Source organism: Neomonachus schauinslandi, chromosome 2 (genome assembly GCF_002201575.2).
Source record: "Neomonachus schauinslandi chromosome 2, ASM220157v2, whole genome shotgun sequence".
Taxonomy (NCBI): Eukaryota; Metazoa; Chordata; class Mammalia; order Carnivora; family Phocidae; genus Neomonachus; species Neomonachus schauinslandi.
Genome location: NC_058404.1, coordinates 117,256,240 through 117,277,019, shown reverse-complemented (window position 1 = coordinate 117,277,019; position 20,780 = coordinate 117,256,240). Strand labels below are relative to the sequence as shown.

Sequence of the window (20,780 nt, the reverse complement as noted above, 5' to 3'; positions counted from 1 at the left end):
TTTCCCCCTAAATAACACTATTAAACTGTCTTTTATAAAGTACGGAAATCAAACACCATGTTAATTTGCTTATTTTTAAAATAATAATTGCAGGGACACCAGATGTTCTTTTAGCAAATAAAAATTTGAGCCAAACAGATTTGGTTTCACATGTATATTACTGTCTTGAAAGACATAAAGGGAACTCTGCAGTTTTACTTGACTTTTAAATTTCTCTAAATGTAAGCTGAAATTCTACGTATATCAAATACATATAAATTATGATAATTCTAAGACAAGTACAATGCCAGCCTTTGAAAAATTCCCAACTGCCTCATTTTAAATAATCCCTTTTCACTCATGCAATTTATTCATCCCAGAATGTATCTACATCAATATAATTGTTCTGATTTCCATTTTTGTTCCCTAATTTTTCATTTTATAAAACAGTATCACTGCACAAGTAACAATTTAAAAAGAGGACAAGAGACAACAGTTGTCATTTATTTAACACTCTGAAAGCTGAAGTGGCTTCTGGGCCTAAATAACCTCCTATAATGTTATGTCACCTGACATAAGGTCCTTAGGCATCACTGGCAGGTCTGAAGAGGCTCAAACATCTGTTTGGAGAATATATGAAGCTCTACATTATAGAAGGTGGTTAATTTAGCCAAAGGAGAAATTTACACATGCCCTAGCATTTTAATCTTCTTAAAAAGCTCTGAACTTGGTTATTTCATAACCAAGCGCTATTATCCCTAATGGCCAAGGCATTCCCTAGTAACAATTTAGAAGCCCTGGGAGTCTTATTAACTCTTTCAGGCCATTAAGGTACCATTAAGAGTATGAGAGCCTGGAACCTAATTATAGTGTATTAAATGGTCTTAGTGCTCTTCAGGTGTTAATGAGCCAGCCAAAGTGACCAATTTTCTATCAGGGAGTACAAAGAATTTGTTTTTAAATGTTATTTTAGACTATTTTTAGATTTTTCACAGTGGCTACTCCAGTTTCAGAAGGCAAAACTTGAAGATTTAAATAAGATTAAACTTACAGAAATACAGCCAGCAACCACAGCTTCTAAGTGAAACATGGTCTTTGATGCAATGGCTAGTTTTAGTTTAGTCATGTCAAAGTTAAAAACTATAAATATTAAAACAGGATATTATATCAAACTCTGCACATACATTCATTTGGATCAAAAAAGTTATTTTATAATAAAATAACCCTAAAATGTCCTTGCAGAATCATAATTAAATGAATTAATATAGAAAAAAAAATTCATTTAAAAAATATATATGAAAATATGGAAGGACATGCTGTCTATAAATTAAAACAGACTTCTCTGCTTTCAAAAAAGAAAAAATAGGTACTGATCATGTCAAAAAACAGCTTCTTTTTCTTAAGGTAGTGGAAATTAACAAAAGGGATTTATTTTTTAAATGTCTAACAATGAAAATGTGTAAAAATAAAAAATTCTCTATGAATTTCTGTATTACACACATCCTCAGAAAACTACAGAATCAAAAAAATTCCAGATAGCTACTCTTTCCTACATGGTTTTAACCTTTCCTTCTGTTGATCCATCTAATAAAAATGCCAAGAAGTATAGATAACAAATGTTTAAACTGTTATAAAATCACTTACTCCTCTGTGATTAAAAATACCAATTCATACACACTAATTTATATTTAAAGTTACTGCATTATAGGGGCGCCTGGGTGGCTCAGTCGTTAAGCGTCTGCCTTCGGCTCAGGTCATGATCCCAGGGTCCTGGGATCGAGCCCCGCATCGGGCTCCCTGCTCGGCGGGAAGTCCGCTTCTCCCTCTCCCACTCCCCCTGCTTGTGTTCCCTCTCTCGCTGTGTCTCTCTCTGTCAAATAAATAAATAAAATCTTTAAAAAATAAATAAATAAATAAAAATAAAGTTACTGCATTATATATCAAAGTTAATTATTAAAGAGAAGGTGACCAAAAAAAAAAAAAAAAGACATTTCCAACATGTATGGACTCAGAATCAATCTCCCATGCATTTTCTGTAAAAAAAATTTGGGAAATGCATACTGGCCAACAATGAAAATGGAAAACAAAAAAGAGGACATGAAAGAATCTAAGAAAAAACAGAACTCTTAACCCAGGGCAATGAAAAGAAACCCCATGATGACTGCTGTGCAGCAAGCTGTTCTTTTGTGTCCATAACTGGTCTTTCAATAAAAAGTATGATAAAGGAGGTAACTAATATTCACATAAAGACTGTAACTGCTAGTTGTTATTTTTCAATTTTCAGATTCAAGAGACCAAACATAAAAAACAGTTAAAGAACAGAATTTAAACATTATAAATTTAGACATACAGAGCTAACGTATAGTTCAGAGAAGCTGGTCTGTAAAGGACAGAGAAATAACAGAAACCTCAATGCCCTAGTTCTATACTGGGCAACCACAAGTTACTGTTCAAAATTAATGAAGCAATAAATAGAGCTCAAAGTGTATTACTTAGAGTTATTAAGATAATCGAAGATGAAATATGGTAATAAAATTTAAATGTTTAAGAAGTTAAATTCCTTTGGTTTTCAAAGCAGCAACCTGAGTCAAAAGGGAAAAAAACATAAATTAAGAAGAGAGGTGTAAAATGCTTCGAGTAGAGAAGCAACCACGCAGGAGAACTAAAAACATAAGGAAGAAGAGATGAGAAGTCAGACAGGGGGTGAGAAGGGGGAAGGAGAATTTTACTTTTTATTTCATACACCTTTTTATTACCCTTCTGAGTTTTTATTTCCAAGTATATGATTATTTTTATAATTAAAAATGCCATCCACAATCCTGTCATCGTGATTTTAAAAGGGACACATAATAAAATTTTTAAATGTTACCAAATGTAAGATTAAATATTGTTAATTTTCAAAGATGTAAGTAGAGACAGTAGAGACAGAACAGCAATAAATTTTTAGTATCTGTTAGCTAATATTGTTAGCTAATATTTAATCATACAAATCCAAATATACATTTTTATCTTACTGTAATAAAATCATAGGTTGTTGTAATAGGCATTTCATCTAACCTCAAAATCAAGAAATGATTCCTTTATTTCTAAGGTCCCCTCCCCCTGCCAAGGTCTTAAGCTCCTACTGAATTATAAGTTAGGTACCTTTAGAAGATAGATTATTATAAGAAAACCCTATTAAAGAGTATAATTAAATCATACAAACTGATCTCCTAAAAAATTCCTACACAAATTTAGGAAGCTTTCAACCCCTGTAATTCCTGAACATCTCTCCATTCTCATCCCTAATACCCCCCTTTAGTAGGTGCTAATGAAAACACAGACAACACCAGGCTAAGTAGTGAAGAAAAAAGTTAAGATTAAGAATGATTTCTGTCCATTAACATCTGCTTAAGCAGGAAGACAACAAAAACTCTCTTTTGTCTGAAATAGTTGGGAGAACAGCTGGATGATGTTTGAGAGATACAGTAAATATAAATCAAAACTTGAGTTTAAATTAAAAATAAAGGCTCCTATGTAGGGTCATCTAGTATTCCATGATTCATGATTTAAAAAAAAAAATACTTATACTACAATTTTTTCAGCCTTTTACTTTGTACCTATATCTATTTTTTCCTTTGGTCACTGTAAAATAAGAGAAAAGAAAATTCAGTAAAGATATGTAGTATATATTACAATAATGTGAAGGTAAAAGGAATAAGAAGTAATAAAAGAAAATACCTCTAATTCTTAAAACTATAAAACTTACTTTACAAAATCTAGATATTTGAGAGTTATTACCTCAGGTACTACCCAGAGTGAACAACATGCAAATATCTTTAAAGTAAATAATATCCATTTTCCCTCTGTATACCTTACTCATTCAGGAAATAAATACAAAAGTCAGCATACCATTTCAGAGCAAAATATGTCAATAACACTCATGTAATCTTTTAATTTTAGGATTTTAAAAACGTATTTTGAAGAAGCACTGTTGTATTTTTCATGATGAAGGTATGTGTTCCTTCTAGTGGAATGGAAAAAAGTCCCTTTTTTCTTTCAAAACAAGTTCTTGTTGTAATTATTCTAGTCTGATGTCACCTCAACCCAAATAAACTTCAGAATTTCTGCATGTCTTTTTGTACAAGCATACACCAAAAGAATTTAGAAGATGCCAAAGGGCAAAGTCATCTCTATTCAGCAGAATTAAAGTCAAAAGAGAGTTAAAATTTTTCATTCTAACCCTTAGGAAACTCAAGAAGGAGGTAAGGTACTTAGCCTTATGTAATCTGGTTTCAATCCTGCTAGTTACAAAAACCGTATTACTATAATCAAGTATGAATTGCTCAGTACAGTACCGTAGGTGGACAATGGCCTTTATAATCAGACAGAAATGAGTTCAAGTCATGGGTCTACTATTTAATGGATGTGCAAACTTGGGCAAGTTATTTAAATCCTTGGAGCACCTTTTAGATTAAGAATAATAATATGCAGTAGAACAGTACTAGTGCTTTGCATATGGTGAGAGTTTAAAATGTTAAATCACATCTCCAACAGGACTGGGCTAAAGAATAGTGTATTCCACCTAATAAACAGTTTCTTTCAGGCTTGCGGCCTTTCCAGTTTAAAGGGGGAATCCCTTAGCAGAGTTTCATGACTTCAGTGTGCCCCATCACAAATCGATTAGTTAGCGGATTTGTTTTGGCTGGCTTTGGCACCATTGTGTTATCAGTTCTCATCTGAGAAGCAGTTAACGCATTAAAAAAATTTTAACTGTGTATTTTACTCTCCTTACATACATATATCCGAGAAATATGGTAATAAAGAAACCCAGGGTAAAATAATAAGACAGACAAGAAATATACATGGATATGGACTCAAGTCTCATATTTTAATTGTAGTTTTTATGCTTTAGTTTTGCCCCTGAGGTTACTTGTACTTCACCTTATCAGACCCTTTCTTTTCTCAATTACATGCAAGAATGGCATAAAATCTCTCTCTGGCTGTTCCATGTGCAAGAAAAGGTTTTAAATGCACATAAATTAAGAGAGGTTAACACATAAGTGTTAATGAGTTTCAGTCAATTCAGAAATGATATATCTTCCAGATAAGAATTGAGGTCTAGAGGGAACCAGGAACCTGAAAAAGAATGAAACTGAAAGAAAAAAGGTTAGATAAATACGGGGGAAAATAGTCAAAGAATAATAATAGTAGTCATATTTTTAACACTCACTATGTGACAGATGCTTTAAGTAAATCATCTCTTATTGTCAACAAGCTCACAAGTAGGTAAAACTCTCTCCCTTTATAGGTGACCAAACTGAAATTGAGAAAGGTTAAATGATCTACCCAAAGTCACTCAGGTAGGAAGTAGTACAGAACTCAAACTGAGGTCTGTCCAATTCCAAGAAAGTCAACTCTTTATCATACGAAGCTATTTCTGGGACATCAAAATTTTGTCCAAGAGCAGTTACCTTTCCCCCCGTTTTTGCAACACAGAACAAAAACTAGGTATAGAAACACCTTATGTCCTTGATGAACACTTCTCCCTTAGTCTTCTTCCTGTTACCCAAATGAACAAAAGAGAGATTTAAGGAAAAAAAAAAAAGGGAAGGAAGGAAGGGGGAGGGAAGGAATGGAGGGAATAGAGGGAAGGAGAAAGGAAACCCATAGTATATACTTTTCTTAGTCTGAAGTACCACCTGTCTATATCCTTTTCTCTTTTTTGTTCTTCCCAGCAATATGACACAACTCAGACACAATCAAAACGGACTGCCCTTTATATTCTGTGGATGTAGAGAGCATAACAAAATAAAACACATAAATTTAACTCCAAATATACACATTGTATTTTAGATGAGCCCCTTTTAAATTCTAAGAATTCCAATGCCACACCGATTTACTTCTATTTCTGGAAAGTTAAAGACTTACCCTGAAACTTTGAGGCTTCAGGATCATTCACATTGATAGCAATTATTTTCCAATCTGTTTCCCCCTGATCAATAAGAGCCAAAATTCCAAGGATCTTCACATGAATAACCTCTCCACAAGAAAGAACCTTTAAAGAGAAAAGAAATTCAGCATTTGCAAGGCTTTGGAGAAATTTACTCATGTATCATAAAAACCCATGTGAAAGATTAAAAGCACTACAGACTGAAATTTAATAAAGCTTTAATAATTAAAGATAATGTAAAAACAGTCATAAAGCCTTTTATAGTATCCCTTTTAGAATTAAGTTTCTGGATCCCTTTTGGAAACTGAAGTTATTTATAGATCTTGCAATTTAATGTACTAGGCCTAGAAACTCATACTAAACAGAAAATAAACCTATGTATGTCATTGCACAGTATAAACCTCACTTTCGCTGCTTGGGGATAAAAAAAGACCTGAGAATCCTTCTAAATTGTTTTACAAACCACATTTATCAGTCACTAGTGAAAAGTAAATTTTTAACATATTAGAATACAGCCTTAAGATAATGAATGACAATGAAAGAATTAACATGTTAAAAATACAGATAAAACAGGTTTCACAAAATGCTTTAAAAAGATTTTAAAGGAAACCAAGAAACTGCATGATGTTGAAGCAGATGTTCCATGTGTTAAAGAAAGTTATTTCAGTGGTTCCCTCAAGTTGCCAATGACAAGTTTATATGCATGCATTCTTTCTATATCCTTTTATTTTTAAAGGTTTGGTTTGCTCTACAGAATTTCACTGCAAGTTAAAATTTGAACACATGCTTCAGAACAAATTCCTTCATGACTCAAAATGCAGCTTTTACATTTGGAAAGCAAGGTATGCAAAAGAAAGTCACTTTTATGTCTTGAAATTTGAGAAGAAAAAAAAAACCAGATCTGAAACCATGAAGTCAAATAAATCCTTTCAGAACATTTCCAAAATGAATCTAAAATCTTAATATAATTCTGTGTGAATTTGTAATTAGTTACAACTAATTACACAAAAGATTAGTGTGACTTTATAAAGTAAACCAAAATCTCACTTTTAGGGAAATATGCACAATTATGTTAGCCAGACTCACATGTTTAAGCTCTATTAAATACCCATCACTATATTAAACACTATGTATATAAAAAGAAAGAATCTCTGTTCTCAAAGGTTTCCAGTCTTACTGGGGAGACTTACACACCTCATGCCAGGAGAGCCTTTATAAAACAAAAATGTTCAAATTTGAAGTTATCATATAATTACCAGTGTAAGGCTGGCCACACTGGTTAACTCACTGATAAACTAGATCACTGGTTCTCAACCAGATGCAATTTTGCCCTCTACAGACTATTTGGCAATGCCTGAAAACATTTTTGATTGTCAAAAATGGGGAGGTTTTACTAGCATCTAGTGGGAAGAGGCCAGGGATGCTGAACAGGACAGTCCCCTATAATAGAATTATCCATCCAAAATGTCAACAGTTCCAATTGAGGACCCTGCAGAAGACTTTGGTGGCAGGGGCGTCTTATCAGAATTCCTAAGAATCATGTGTAGTTTTAAAAAGCACATTGTAAATTTTATTTTTATTCACAAAAATTAATAATTTACTTTGAAACTTCACACAACATTAAGAGCCGATTTGAGATATTTATGGTTACAAGGGCAAACAGGAAGCATGTTTGGGGATTATCAAGTTTCATCAGAATGATACTTGCTCTCTGATCTCATAAGCAACAGAAAGGGATTGGATAAACCACCGTCTTGCTATAATACCTTTAAAGACTGGAAAGGAAACTCTCAGGCAAACCAAAAACTCAAAATAAGATACTTAAGAACAAATGGTAAAATTCTTATGAACCGTCTACAATTCAATTTATTCTAAATCAGTTCAACAAATGTATGCAGAACACACAGGGTTAGACACCAAGTGAATAATACATAATCCCTCAAGGAATTTCAACAACCTTAAATTTCTATATATGTGGTTCTAACTCTATTATCAACTTCCAGGACTTTGCTCCCTTCCCTTTGTCCATTTACAACATAGTGTTCAAAGACGCTTTCTACTATTGTGTTCCTTAGATGATTTAAGGACTCTTCGCACAGCCAGACACAAAAGAAAGGAGCACTGTACCAACAACAACCAACCTGTTCTTTAGATGGTGATTAACACTGATTTCATACTTACTAAATGTTATTTCAGGTCTCATTAACTAAAGGAATAAACTGCACTGGCTACAAGATGAAACTTATTTTCCCAGTTTCATCATAAAACTATCAATCTACCCCCTCCAAGGAAATTAGTGTGTCCAGTAGAGTCTATCACTGAAAAATGAGTTGAGATTCTGAAACAATGTAGGTTTGCCTCAAAGGTTTTAGGCAGAATCAGACTAGGGTTATTACCAACTTTTCTAGCTATTATGGAAAGCTTTCAAAAGATAGGATTTTTAAGTCATAAATATTATGAAGCTGAAGTCTTTTTCCACCATTCCTAAAGGTGACATTAGGTAAACTACTTCACGCAATTATTTTAGAACTTGGTTTCTCAACAGTGAAATGGAGATTGTATCACTTATTCCTTGAAGTAAAGAGCAAAGGCTGTAACACATACATGAACTAGAACAGAAGAGGTCTTCTACAGATATTAATATTCTTTTTCTCTCTGGGCTCTACATGTATTCATCAGCTCACACTTGTCAACTGCTAACTTCTCAGGGGCCTGGTATGAGCAGAATATAACAGTGGTCTACAGCAAAAGTTCTACGTTGATTCTGAATTTGAATGAGGTAAAACCAGCTGGACCCAATCCATACAAGGAAACCATGGAAAGTAAAACTGCTTATAGCCTGTTATCCCGTGTTTCTACTGTAGTGTAACGAACTATGACAAACCTAAAGGCTTAAAACAGTGTAAATTTATTGTCTCACAGTTTCCACAGGTTAGAAGTCCAAGCACAACATGGCTAGATTCTCTGCTTACTAGATTCTCTGTTTAACAACCTGACGAGGCCAAAATCAAGGTGTTGCACAGGCTGGGATCTGATCTGAAGGTTCTAAAAATGAATCCACTTAAATTCAGTTCCTTGTAGTTGTAGGACTGAGGTCCCCACTAACTTGCTGGATGTCAACTAGGGACGGTTCTAAGCAGCTAGAAACCAAGTGCATTCCTTTTCATATGCCCCCTTCTCCATCCTCAAGCCAGCGATGAAATATCAGTATTTCTCACACTCTGAACCACTGAGTTCCTCTTCTTCCAGCGGCAAGAGAAAGTTCCTTACTTTTAAGGACTCATTTAATTACACTGGATCTGCATGGAAAATCCAGGATAATCCTTCTTTAAAGTAAATTGTTATATAAAATAATATAACCAAGGGAGTGACGTATTACCATATTCACAGATTCCAGGGATTAGGGCAAACATCTTTGAGAGGCCATTCTAGAAACCCTGCCTCCTATAGCCAGTTCTCCCAAAAGAAATTAAAAAGGAAAAGCTATATTCAGGAAAACCTTTAACTATACTGTGTAACAAAAAATAAAATGGAAAAAATGTCCAACAAAATCAAAATGTTTATATATTTACCCCAAGAAAAAGAAAACATGGAAAGATAAAAACTATATGACTGGGCGCCTAGGTGGCTCAGTCGGTTAAGCATCTGCCTTCAGCTCAGATCATGATCCCAGGGTCCTGGGATCGAGCCCCGCATCGGGCTCCCTGCTCTGTAGGGAGCCTGCTTCTCCTTCTCTCTCTGCTGCTCCCCCTGCTTGTGTTTTGTCTCAGTCAAATAAATAAAATCTTAAAAAAAAAAACAACTATATGATTTATTGGGATAGGAGGATTGTGAGGGAAGGTTTATGCTTGATTTTATTTCCATAATATAACTACAATTTTCTTAAACAATAAAAAGTCCCAAATGTTGAAGAAATTTAGGTCAAAGATAAAAACAAAACTAGGCAAAAATAAAAAAAACCTGTTCCCAAGGAAGAAAAATGAAGGGAGATCCAATTAGAGAAGAGCTGGACAAAGGCACAACCCTCAAGCCAAACAATACTTAAGAATTAGAGATAGGATCTTGAAAAGAAACCAAGAAAGAAGCAGAATTAGAGCACAACCAGGATAGTATGATACAATCAAAGTCAAGTGAGGAGACTGTTTCAAGAAGGAAGAGTGAACAGTATAAAATGCCACAGTGAGTTCAAGTTAGACAAAGCCTAGGAAACAAGCCTGCTAGATCTGGCTAAAAGAAAGTTAGCAGGGACCTTTCTGAGAGCAGTTTCACAGAAATACTGGGGGCATGGAAACAATTTCGAAATAGGTTTGAAGATTACATGGAAAGTAGGAGATGCAGATGAGTGTTGAAAACTCTTTTTATGAGTCTTCATGTGAAGGGGAAGAAGGCACAGGGGAGGAGGCCAATAAAGAAAGAGAAGTTGTGAATAAAGAACAGGGAAGGGGTGAGAAAATACTGTTATAGGTGGAAGCCCAGGTCTTACGTAAGAAAGACCGTTCTCACAGTAAGAGAAGAAAGGAAAGAAATAATGTTTGTAAACCCGGGTAGTTTGGTAGTCCAAAAAGAAAAGATGAGGGAGCTTTCATCTGCTGGTTCCTATGTGCTCGACAAAATTTAAAGACAAAATGTTCTACTGTTCATTAGAACAAAGTGCAAGGAATTGAATGTCAACAGGGAACAACAAGTATTAGCAATAAATGCAATAGAAAATAGAAAAATGGACCAAAAACACAAAGAATTCTATAAGTAGCAGCACCCTATGAAATTGCAGGTTTTGTTCTTCCCCAGTAGGTCTTGGCAAACCTGGAAGCAGACATAAAGACAAGAATCCGAGTTGGCTTTATTCAGTATTGAATTTCCTGTCTGGATAATGGGCAAGGAAGCTGAAGACAGGACTCAGCAAACTTTTTCCATAAAAAGTCAGTCAGTAGTTACTTTAGACTTTGTGGATTGTATGGTCTCTGCTGCTACTCAACTTCGGGACAGAAGCAGCCACAGACAATACGTAAGTGAATGGGCATAACTGTGTTACTGATAGAAACAGGTGGTGCACTATATTGCACTTGCCATGGGCTGCAGTTTACCAACCCCTAGCCTAAGAGAAGGAAAGAAAGATACAAAAAGGGACTCGTATCAGAGGGAGCAAGAGGCCAGACCTTGGGAGAGCTGAAGAGCTGGTGCCTTCCGAAGAGAACTGAAATTTTATGGCATGAACAAACTAGAACACATATTAGAATAACAGGGTCCAGGAAACAAACCTTTGAGCCTATTTCACAAATATCAATAGGATCATTATCTCCACAGCAGTCTGTACTCTTATCTTTTCGATGGGGATCTTCCCAAGTCTAAAAAAAAAAAAGGGGAGGGGGAGGCAGAAATGTAGGTTAATGCTCACTATAATGTATCTTAATCTTTCCACATGATCACAGAAGTTTTATAGATAGTCATAATCCAAAGGGAAATTTCTCAGAAATTTCACAGGCTCCACACCCACATGCCAGTACAACCCTAAACATCATAATAATTAAGACAGATTTATAGTATTTCCTCCCTCTGGTCTCTCATTTTTCTGTATAATCACATCTGAAAGTGGGCAGTATTTCCAAACATACTCTTCTTCCAAGTTGAGTCAGCATGTGAATTCATGCTCTCTTTTCAAGTTTCAGTTCAGAAGTTTCCACTGTCTGCATCACTTCCACGGGCTGCCTAAACTGCTGCTTCCATCATTCATTGCTTCCTTTGACATAGTAACAGCAACGGGTCTGGCTCCCTGTGTCTGAAAATAAACGACTTCTACTAGAAAAAACCTAGTTTTCCCTTCATAAGCTAAAGAACAAGATAGAATCTACACCAAATAAAAGAAAAATCTATTTTTGTCTCATTTCATTCCATTTAAAAAATCCGCTACTTTGCCATCAAATCTCAAGACCTTCACAAGAGCATGAAAAGATGTCAACTCTTTGGTTTACTGAGAAGAGTATACCCTGCTGGTTACAAAATATACACATGAGCATTTCTATAAATGAACAGCATACCAGAAATTCGTTATCAAATTTAAATATCCGTTAGGCACCATCCTTCTCCAAAAGCCTCATAATTACCTGATTCTAAATGGAACTGTAAAAGTTCCCTAAAATTATTTTCCTCAGATATACATTACAACATGCGCAGAGACTGCGTCACCTCAAGACTGTTATGTAGAAATAATTTCAGATTATTCAAACTTAGTTCCTCTAATTTTATATTGATAATTTTAAAAGTATACTCTTGTTTACAGCTAAACCCTAGATAAACTTCAATATTTTCCTTCTGGTCCAAATTATATTTAGGAATAAACTGAACCCCACCTTGCAAAAAAAAAAAATCAGTAAATCTACATTTCACTACCTCAAATACTAATATTAATAATAAAATATAAGAAGAACAAACATAATTGTTAACTTTACATACTGGTTACAGGGGAGAGACACTTTCTAAGTGATACACACAACCACACACACACACACATACACCTACCTATACCCCATGAGGAAGATACCATTGTTGACCCCATTTTACAGACAAATAAACTGAAGTACAGAGAATTTAAATTTGCCCAATGCTCACATTTTCTAAATGGTGGCAATGGGATGAGAACTCAAGGTATTCATCATTATGTTATGATGCCCAAGTTTTGATAATGACAGCAACCGAATGGCAATTACTTTCAGATATAACCTAATTCTACTTCATGGTTCTCTTCTTTTAAATACCTTCTCTTACTCACAGAATCTCCTAAGTAGGCAGCCATTCACACAGCAAATATTATTGAGTACCTACTCTGGGCCGGAAGTTAGGAAGAGAGATGAACCGGACACTGTCAGTACCCTAGAGAATGTCAAGTTAGTAAATGGTACAGCATTTGTCATAAATGCTACAAAATTAATCTTGATGCGCTGGAGAAACCAAGATGGGACTGAGATAAGACTGAAATCAGAAAACCCAGAAGCAGAATCAGAAAATATCTGAGAGGTTCTTCCTTCCTGATACAAGAAGCCTCTCTTGAATTTCCCTTAACTTTACTCCCACCCTCAGAAGGGGACAAATGTGTTAGCTAAAGTCATTCTAACCTAAAGGAAGATGCTTAGACCGTAGTTCTACCTCCATCACAAACTACCTTGGCCAAAACATCCAGATCTCAGTTTCCTCACCTATTAAAAAAATGGCCTATGTAAGACAATTGCTAGATATGTCCCAGCCCTGAGTTCTAGGACTGTTAGTGGTCATTCATCATCCACATGAATACTACCAATGAACAGGAGGCTTACAAATTCATGAGATAACTTAGTCCATTTTGATCAGCAGTAATTTTAAGAAACTCCTTCCTTGAACTGAGGCAAAAACAGTCTTCATATAAGCTATACTTCATTTGGTTTTGGTGGGTATTTCCCATTTATTAATTGGTTGGTCTATATTACTCTCAGAACTCCACTTTCAATATTATCTATCAATTTATTCCTCCTGTCAAGGAAGTAAGTACATAAGTGCAAAATTCTAAAGCTATACAATCTTGATACTTTTACGGCAAGTTCTTCACGATTTCCCTTACAGCAAAAACACCAGAATGGTTCTAGTTCCAGTCCTGCCTCTAATACTTTATGCACAGGCCTCCACTGTGATTACAAAAGAGATTCACGCTAAATGACTTCTAACTTAACTTGAAAACACAGTATAATTTTAAGCAAGCACCAGGAGAGGAAATCTTGACAAATTTAAAACTTTGATTACGCCCCCTTGTGGAGCTTTAACTGGATAGCTAGGCAGAGAAACAACTAAAAAAGCTCTATATCCACAAGAGGAAATTCCAAATCTTAATATTTGCTTCACAAAAGTAAGAAAAAGATTAGCATCCAAAATTTAGAAATAACTTCTACAAGTAAATAAGAAAAAGTGCAACCCAATACAAAATGGGCCAAAGACAGGAACAGGTAATTCAAAGAGGAAACATGAGTAACTTATAAATATATGAAAAGATACTTAGTCTGATCAGAAAAATAAAAATTAAAACTATAATGAGACACTATGTCAAAAACCTAAAAATCTGATAATGCCAAATACAGCTGACCCTCGAACTACTCGGGGTTAGGAATACTGAACCCCTACACAGTTGAAAATCTGAGTATAACTTTTGACTCCCCAAAAACAACTACTAACAACCTACTGGTGACAGGAAGCCTTATCAATTACATGAACAGCACATATTTTGTATGTTACATGCATTATAAACTGTATTCTTAAAGTAAGCTAGAGAAAAGAAAATGTTATCAAGAAAATCCTAAGGAAGAGAAAATACATCTACTGTAGTGTACCATAAAAATCTGTATATAAGTGGATTCAAACCCATGCAGTTCAAACTCATGTTCAAGGGTCAACTGTACTGGTAAGGACGTAAAGCACCTGGAATACTATATACTGCTGGTAGGAGTGTATATTGTTACAATTTCTTTTGTAAACAATTTGGGCATACCTAGTAGAGTAAAAAAAGTGTGTAGCTCACAATTAAGCAATCTGTCTCATAGGTATATACCTACCAGTACATACCTAAATATGCTACGTATAAAGAAAAATTTTAGCATGGACCCAGGAAGAGCATAAAAAAGAGAGAAACTATCAACAGAAATATAATGTTAATCTCACACAAAGAATGGCTATAAAGCTATGAAAATAAATAAATCAGAATACACAGATTACTGATCTAGCCTAAAACAAATCTTTCTCATCCTTGTGCAGGTGTTTGAGATCACTGCTTTATAATCTACAAATATTAATTAATACATTTGTAATCACCGTGCTCTGGTCTTTAGGTGAAAAAAGCATTGAACTGTACAGAGCTGTACACACAGGTGCTTCCTGAGAACTACTTCCTGATTAATCAGGATTCCAGTAACCAAGTCAAGGGAAGGAGGATCCACCTAGCCACTACCTGTACTTTTAACAGATTCAATCTGGAGCAAAGGCCACTGCCAGCTGTCTCACTGTTAGCAGCTAGTATCAGTGGCAACGGTGTCATCGTCGAGAAAATATCACTGAGAACTCACTACGGGGCTGAACACTTCGCTCTGATTATCTCATTCAATACTGACAAGGATCTGGTGGGGTAGGTGGTATGATGATACAGATGTACAAATAGGCCTCAAGAGATTTAGTCACTGGTCCCAGGTTATAAAGCTAATAAGTGGTACTAAATGCTACTTGGGGTCAATGAACCAAATTTATAATGAAGTTCAAAATAAAAACACAACAGTATTACGTTAAGACTGAAGAAATCTTAGGCGGAAGGCAGAGGGTTGGCAAAACGGGTGAAGGGGGAGTAGGAGGGACAGGCTTCCAATTACGGAATGAGTAAGTCACAGGGATAAAAGTACAGCATAGGGAATATAGTCAATGGTATTGTAATAGTGTTGTATGGTAAGAGATGGTAGCTACACTTGGGGCGAGTGTAGCATAAACTACAGAGTTGTCCAATCACTATGTTGTGCAGCTCAGAGTAATATATAACACTGTGTGTCAACTATACTTCAATTAAAAAAAATTTTTGCATTACAAAAAAAAAAGATTAAAGAAATCTTAAATTTCGTGATTCTAGTCCTTTAACATTATCCAGTCCGTTAACATTAATGGGTCTTCTAAATATTCACTCAGAAGATGTAACACTGAGTAATCCACTATACAAGGAAATATAACTGGGGGAGAGGAAAGAAAATTTTTGCTTAGGCCAAACCCAAACTTTGGGGAAGGCATTACTGCTAGTGAGGGAAAAGTTATTAAGGTTTAACAGTCTAGACAGCTAAAGATCTGAAATAATGACAGCACACGGATGAATCACGAGCCGAGGAAGAGAGACTGCTACTTAAGCAATCCTCTGCTGCTTAATGTTCTTCCAAGCACGGTTGGCTTGGTAACTATTCTGAACAAATGTCCCTCTGTTACAGGACAAATCATAAGAAAACAGCAAAATCTAATACCCACACACACATATGAAACAAGTGTAATACACACAATGCATTCATTCCCCAAATATTTGTTAATCACCTATGCCGTGCCCGGTACTAAGGTAGGCAGTTAGTTGGAAGACGTCAATGAACAATAAAGACAGAATCCCTGTCCTCCTGGAGTCTGCATTCTAGCTGGAAAAAATTAACAATAAACATAATAAGTAACTAAATTATAGAACATGTTAGAAGTTGGTAGGTTCTATAAAAAAGGGAAAAAAATAAAGTAGGGAAGCAGGAGGCAGAGTTAAAATTCTAAAGGATTTTCAGGGCAGGCATCATGAAGAAGGTGATTTATGACCAAACGTAATTTAAGGACGTAAGCCATGTGCATTTCTGGCAAAACCTGTTCCAAGCTGGAGGACATGTAAAGATGAAGACCTGCGGCCTGAGTGTGCCTGGAGAACAAGAGGAATCGTGAGAAGGCCAGTGTGGGAGTGAGGGAGAAAAAGAAGGATGAGAAGCTGGAGATGAAATAAAAAATATAAACGGGACCAGGAGCTGGCTATCATTTTAACAGACTCATTCTGTCTTGATAGTGACAATGAAGCGAAAAGATATTAGGTACAATTATCCTTTCCCATAAACAACTGGCCTAATTTCAATTTTTCATAAACATTAATCAGTTCACTTATTGTTTGGTAAATAACTTCTATGCAATCTAGTGTATTCTTTTGCTGAAGACTAACACACACACTTTAAAAAGATGGTAAAGATCTCTGGTTAAAAATGGCAGAGAGGGGCGCCTGGGTGGCTCAGTTGGTTAAGCGACTGCCTTCGGCTCAGGTCATGATCCTGGAGTCCCGGGATCGAGTCCCGCATCGGGCTCCCTGCTCGGCGGGGAGCCTGCTTCTCCCTCTGACCCTCCCCCTCTCATGTACTCTCTCTCTCTCTCATTCTCGCTCTCTCAAATAAATAAATCTTTAAAAAAAAAAAAAAATGGCAGAGAGACTACAGGTCTATTTCCTCCTCCTCACATCCATTCTAGCCACTGGTCTTTCTGTTACTCAAACACTAGGCCTACTTCCACCTTGGGACCTTCACACTTCCTGTTTCTTGTTGGACTCCCCCAGAAGTGCATGGTACTTGTCCCCTCACTTCCTGAAGGTCTTCACTCAAATAACCCCTTCTCACAGAGGTCTTCTCCTTATCAAAATTGCAACATTCCCAATATATCCTAGTCCCATTCCCTGCTTTACTGTTCTCCAACACACTTACCACCATTTGACACACTATACATTTTATTACCCTTTCTTTTGTCGGTCACTCTGTCCAGAATAAAAGACCCAGAAGGATTTTTGTCATTCTTATCACTACTTTACCTCCAGTACTTACAACACTGCCTGGCAAACATCAGGCACTGATATAGTATGTACTGAAGGAACAGCTCTGTGATGCCTTGGTATAGAAACAAGGGAAACTAGAAACACTATAAAGAAGTCACTGTGGTGGAATGGAACCGAGGAAACACAATTGCTATAAAAGGAGGCTAGAACAGGAAGCAGAGACCAGATTAGTCAGGGTTAAGGAGCCATGCTAAGAATATTATATTTTGGGGCACCTGGGTAGCTCAGTCAGTTAAGCATCTGCCTTCGGCTCAGATCATGATCCCAGGGTCCTGGGATCGAGCCCCACATCAGACTCCCTGTTCAGCGGGGAGTCTGTTTCTCCCTCTTCCCCGCCCCTCGCTTGCGCGCTCTCTCTCTCTCAAATAAATAAAATCTAAAAAAAGAATATTATATTTTAGCCTTTTGAAAACAGGAAAGAGGTTCTCATATGAGCAAAACATTAGTAGATTTAAGTCTTAAAATGCTATTTTGGATGCTAGATGGTTATTAAATTTCAGGGCAATAGTTCAGGATGAATTAAGAGACTGCTAGAGTCTATAGTAAAACTACTATACCTAACAGACTACTATAATAGTAGGTAGGGGCACCCTGAAAAATCAAACACATCCAGAGGAGTACAAAAATTTGTCAGGACTTTAGATAGAAAAACTACAAAAGCTCAGAATTAGTAGATGAATTAGTAAACTTATCATGCTCCATGGTAACCAGTGGTTTAGTTGTTAATAACCCCCTCTAAATTCCTTCAGAGGGAAGACCATATAATAAAAGTACCAGTAGCTATAATAATGTGATCATTATCCTCTTGGCACTCTTCTAAGATCATTGTGCAATAATTCATTTAACTTCAACATGACCATATGCACTAGGTACTTTATCATCTCTATTTAACAGAGGAAGAAAGTGAGGCACAGAAGGACAAAGCAACTTACCCAAGGTCACATTACTACTAGTAAGTGCCATCTGCTCCAAAACCCACATTCTCAGTCACTTACTATGCTGCCTTGATCTTATGTATGTATATCATTTTTCTTTGTATACCCAATACCTATACACTGCCTAGCACAAAAATCCTTAATAAATGTTTCATGAAATAAACAAATATATGAACTTTAGTTTATCCCCTGCCTACTCTACTTTATATGTCCCTGTTTTGTCTTTCTCCAATCCAACTGCTTCTTCGGCCTTCCCCTCATCCATACATCCTCTCCTACAAACAGTATCCCATAAGCTTAAAAAAATTGTTTTTTACCCTCTTACTGCTAGGTCAAACAGAATGTCTACTTAGGCACCTGGGGAGTCAGACACCTGCCTTCATTATTTCAACAGACATTCTCATTCTTAGTACATCATTTTAGAAGTGTTTGTTTTAACCAAGAATGTATCCATGTGGGTGGTCTAAATGCATCAAAGGCAGGCTGACCCCTTAGAAAACAATTTTCTTTCTTCTTTTCCTGTAAATATTTATTCTACATGGGCAGCTGTTTTTTTTTTTTTTGAGTGGGATAAAGGCAGACTCCTTTTTCTCAGTTATTTCCCCAAAAGCATTTTGGAATTTCATGCAAAATATTAAAATTAATAAATAAAATAAAATATAAAACTTAAATATCCAGACAGATGGTCTAATATGATGGCTTTTATTATCATTAAAGACAGATGCTTCTCTATGTCCCCTAAACCTAGACTTTTGATTCTGCATACTCTGAGTTTTACTCACTAAATAATCTGGAAGGAGATACCATTTCCCAGGGGTGAGGAAACATGAGAAGAAAACAAAAAGGGATAAGATAGGATGCTATCATACATGAATACATACAAAAACATAACTTGTCACATTCAAAGAAATGACTGAAGGTAAAGCAGGTAAAACATTTTTCACTGACTCTTAACTGCCAAGCCCAGAAAAATAAATGTGTTCAAATGCCAAATATAAGCGTTCTATATGCTTAACTCCAAGAACTTGAGTACAGATATATATATAGTTTGAAAAAAAAATTATTGCTATAATAAAACTCCACATTAAAAAATTTTAAATTTACAAATCTCTCAAACTGACATGCCCTCAGAACCAATTTAAATTCAAATAGTTCACAGGATTTACAAGGCAATTTTTTCAGAAGACAGAGAAGTTTTACCATTATAACAAAAATGTTACCTGTGGGAGGGCACCATAATTCCAGATATAACCCTTGTGAGGAAAGATATTCGCCACATAGCGTAGCTTGCCATCCTTTGCATCTTGTTTAATGGGATTCAATGGCTCCTTTGTGGCAATCTAAGTAGATCATGGAAAAAAGGGGAGAGGAGGATGAGCAATGACTAATCCTATATTCAAACTGTATATTTTAAATCTGTCTGCTATTATTGGGCTAAATATTTATATTCCAACTTACTGATCAAAGATACTTTAAAATAAATTAAGCTAACTCTTATTTCTACTTTACAGTATTGTGTAAAAAAAAATGTCTGAAAACATGGGATTATATATTTAGGCACTCGATTATATATGCACTCGTTTCTAACACAAATAAGAGAATGACTGAAATAGCAAAAGGATAAAGATTAACCTACTTGCTTTTTGAGACTAATTTGGGTGTCTTACCATCAACCTTATGATAGTAAGTTTAACTTAAAGATTTTCACCGAGTCATTTCATTTCAGTTACCTTTCTATCAAATATACTCAGACTACCTTGCAAAAAAAAAAAAAAAAAAAAACTATCCCATAAAGTATAACTGAAGCCATTTTTGAATGAATAAACACTGCTTAAATTAGGTAGACTCTCACAGATTCTTGATTCTATACCTAACTGAGATAGAAAGTAGCCAGAATGCTGAAATATTCTGAAGGAAGACCAAAAAAAGAATCTATTTTTTGTACTTTTCCCTATTAAAATATTAACCAAAACATGCTACTAGGACCTGGTGAAATTACTGGCAATTCTCTAAATACAGATTCTGAAAAAAATTAAAATAAAATAAATAAATAAATAAATATAAATTCTGAAAAACATACATCTATATAACAATCCTTAATTAAAATACTTGAGGGGTGTCCTGGGTGGCTCAGTCAGTTAAATGCCCAGCTCTTGATTTTGGCTCAGGTCATGATCTCAGTATCCTGAGACTGAGCCCTGCGAGAAGTCTGCTTGAGATTCTCTCCTCTCCCTCTGCCCTTCATCCCACTTGCACGTGCTCTCTTGCGTGCATGTACGTGGGTGCTTGCATGTTCTCTCTCTCAAATAAATACATAAATAAGATCTTTTAAAAAAAATAAAATACTTGAAATAAAACTTGCCATCACACCCAAAGCTATAGGACAAGACTTAAATAACTAAAGAAACTAAGTACCATAAACTAAATTTCACTCAGAACTATAAGGAATCTTACCTAACTGAAGATGGAACAATAAAATTCTGAAGGGCAAAAGTGAAGTTCCTGATAGGCTCATGTCTCAAGGAAAAGATAAAAAAAAGGACAAAAAAAAAGGTAA

The 20,780-nt window shown here is 35.6% G+C and overlaps 1 protein-coding gene across 1 annotated transcript in view; it reads right to left on the bottom strand.

Annotated features, from left to right (window-relative positions):
• Positions 1-20,780, bottom strand: part of PPA2 (inorganic pyrophosphatase 2) — an 84,410-nt gene that overhangs the window by 40,386 nt on the left and 23,244 nt on the right. Inside the window, exons 5-7 of the mRNA XM_021680367.1 lie at positions 19,444-19,563; positions 11,170-11,256; positions 5,890-6,016 (exon numbers count right to left, since the gene is read on the bottom strand). Of these exons, the coding sequence (XP_021536042.1) occupies positions 5,890-6,016; positions 11,170-11,256; positions 19,444-19,563 (334 nt within the window). The remainder of the gene's footprint in view (positions 1-5,889; positions 6,017-11,169; positions 11,257-19,443; positions 19,564-20,780) is intronic.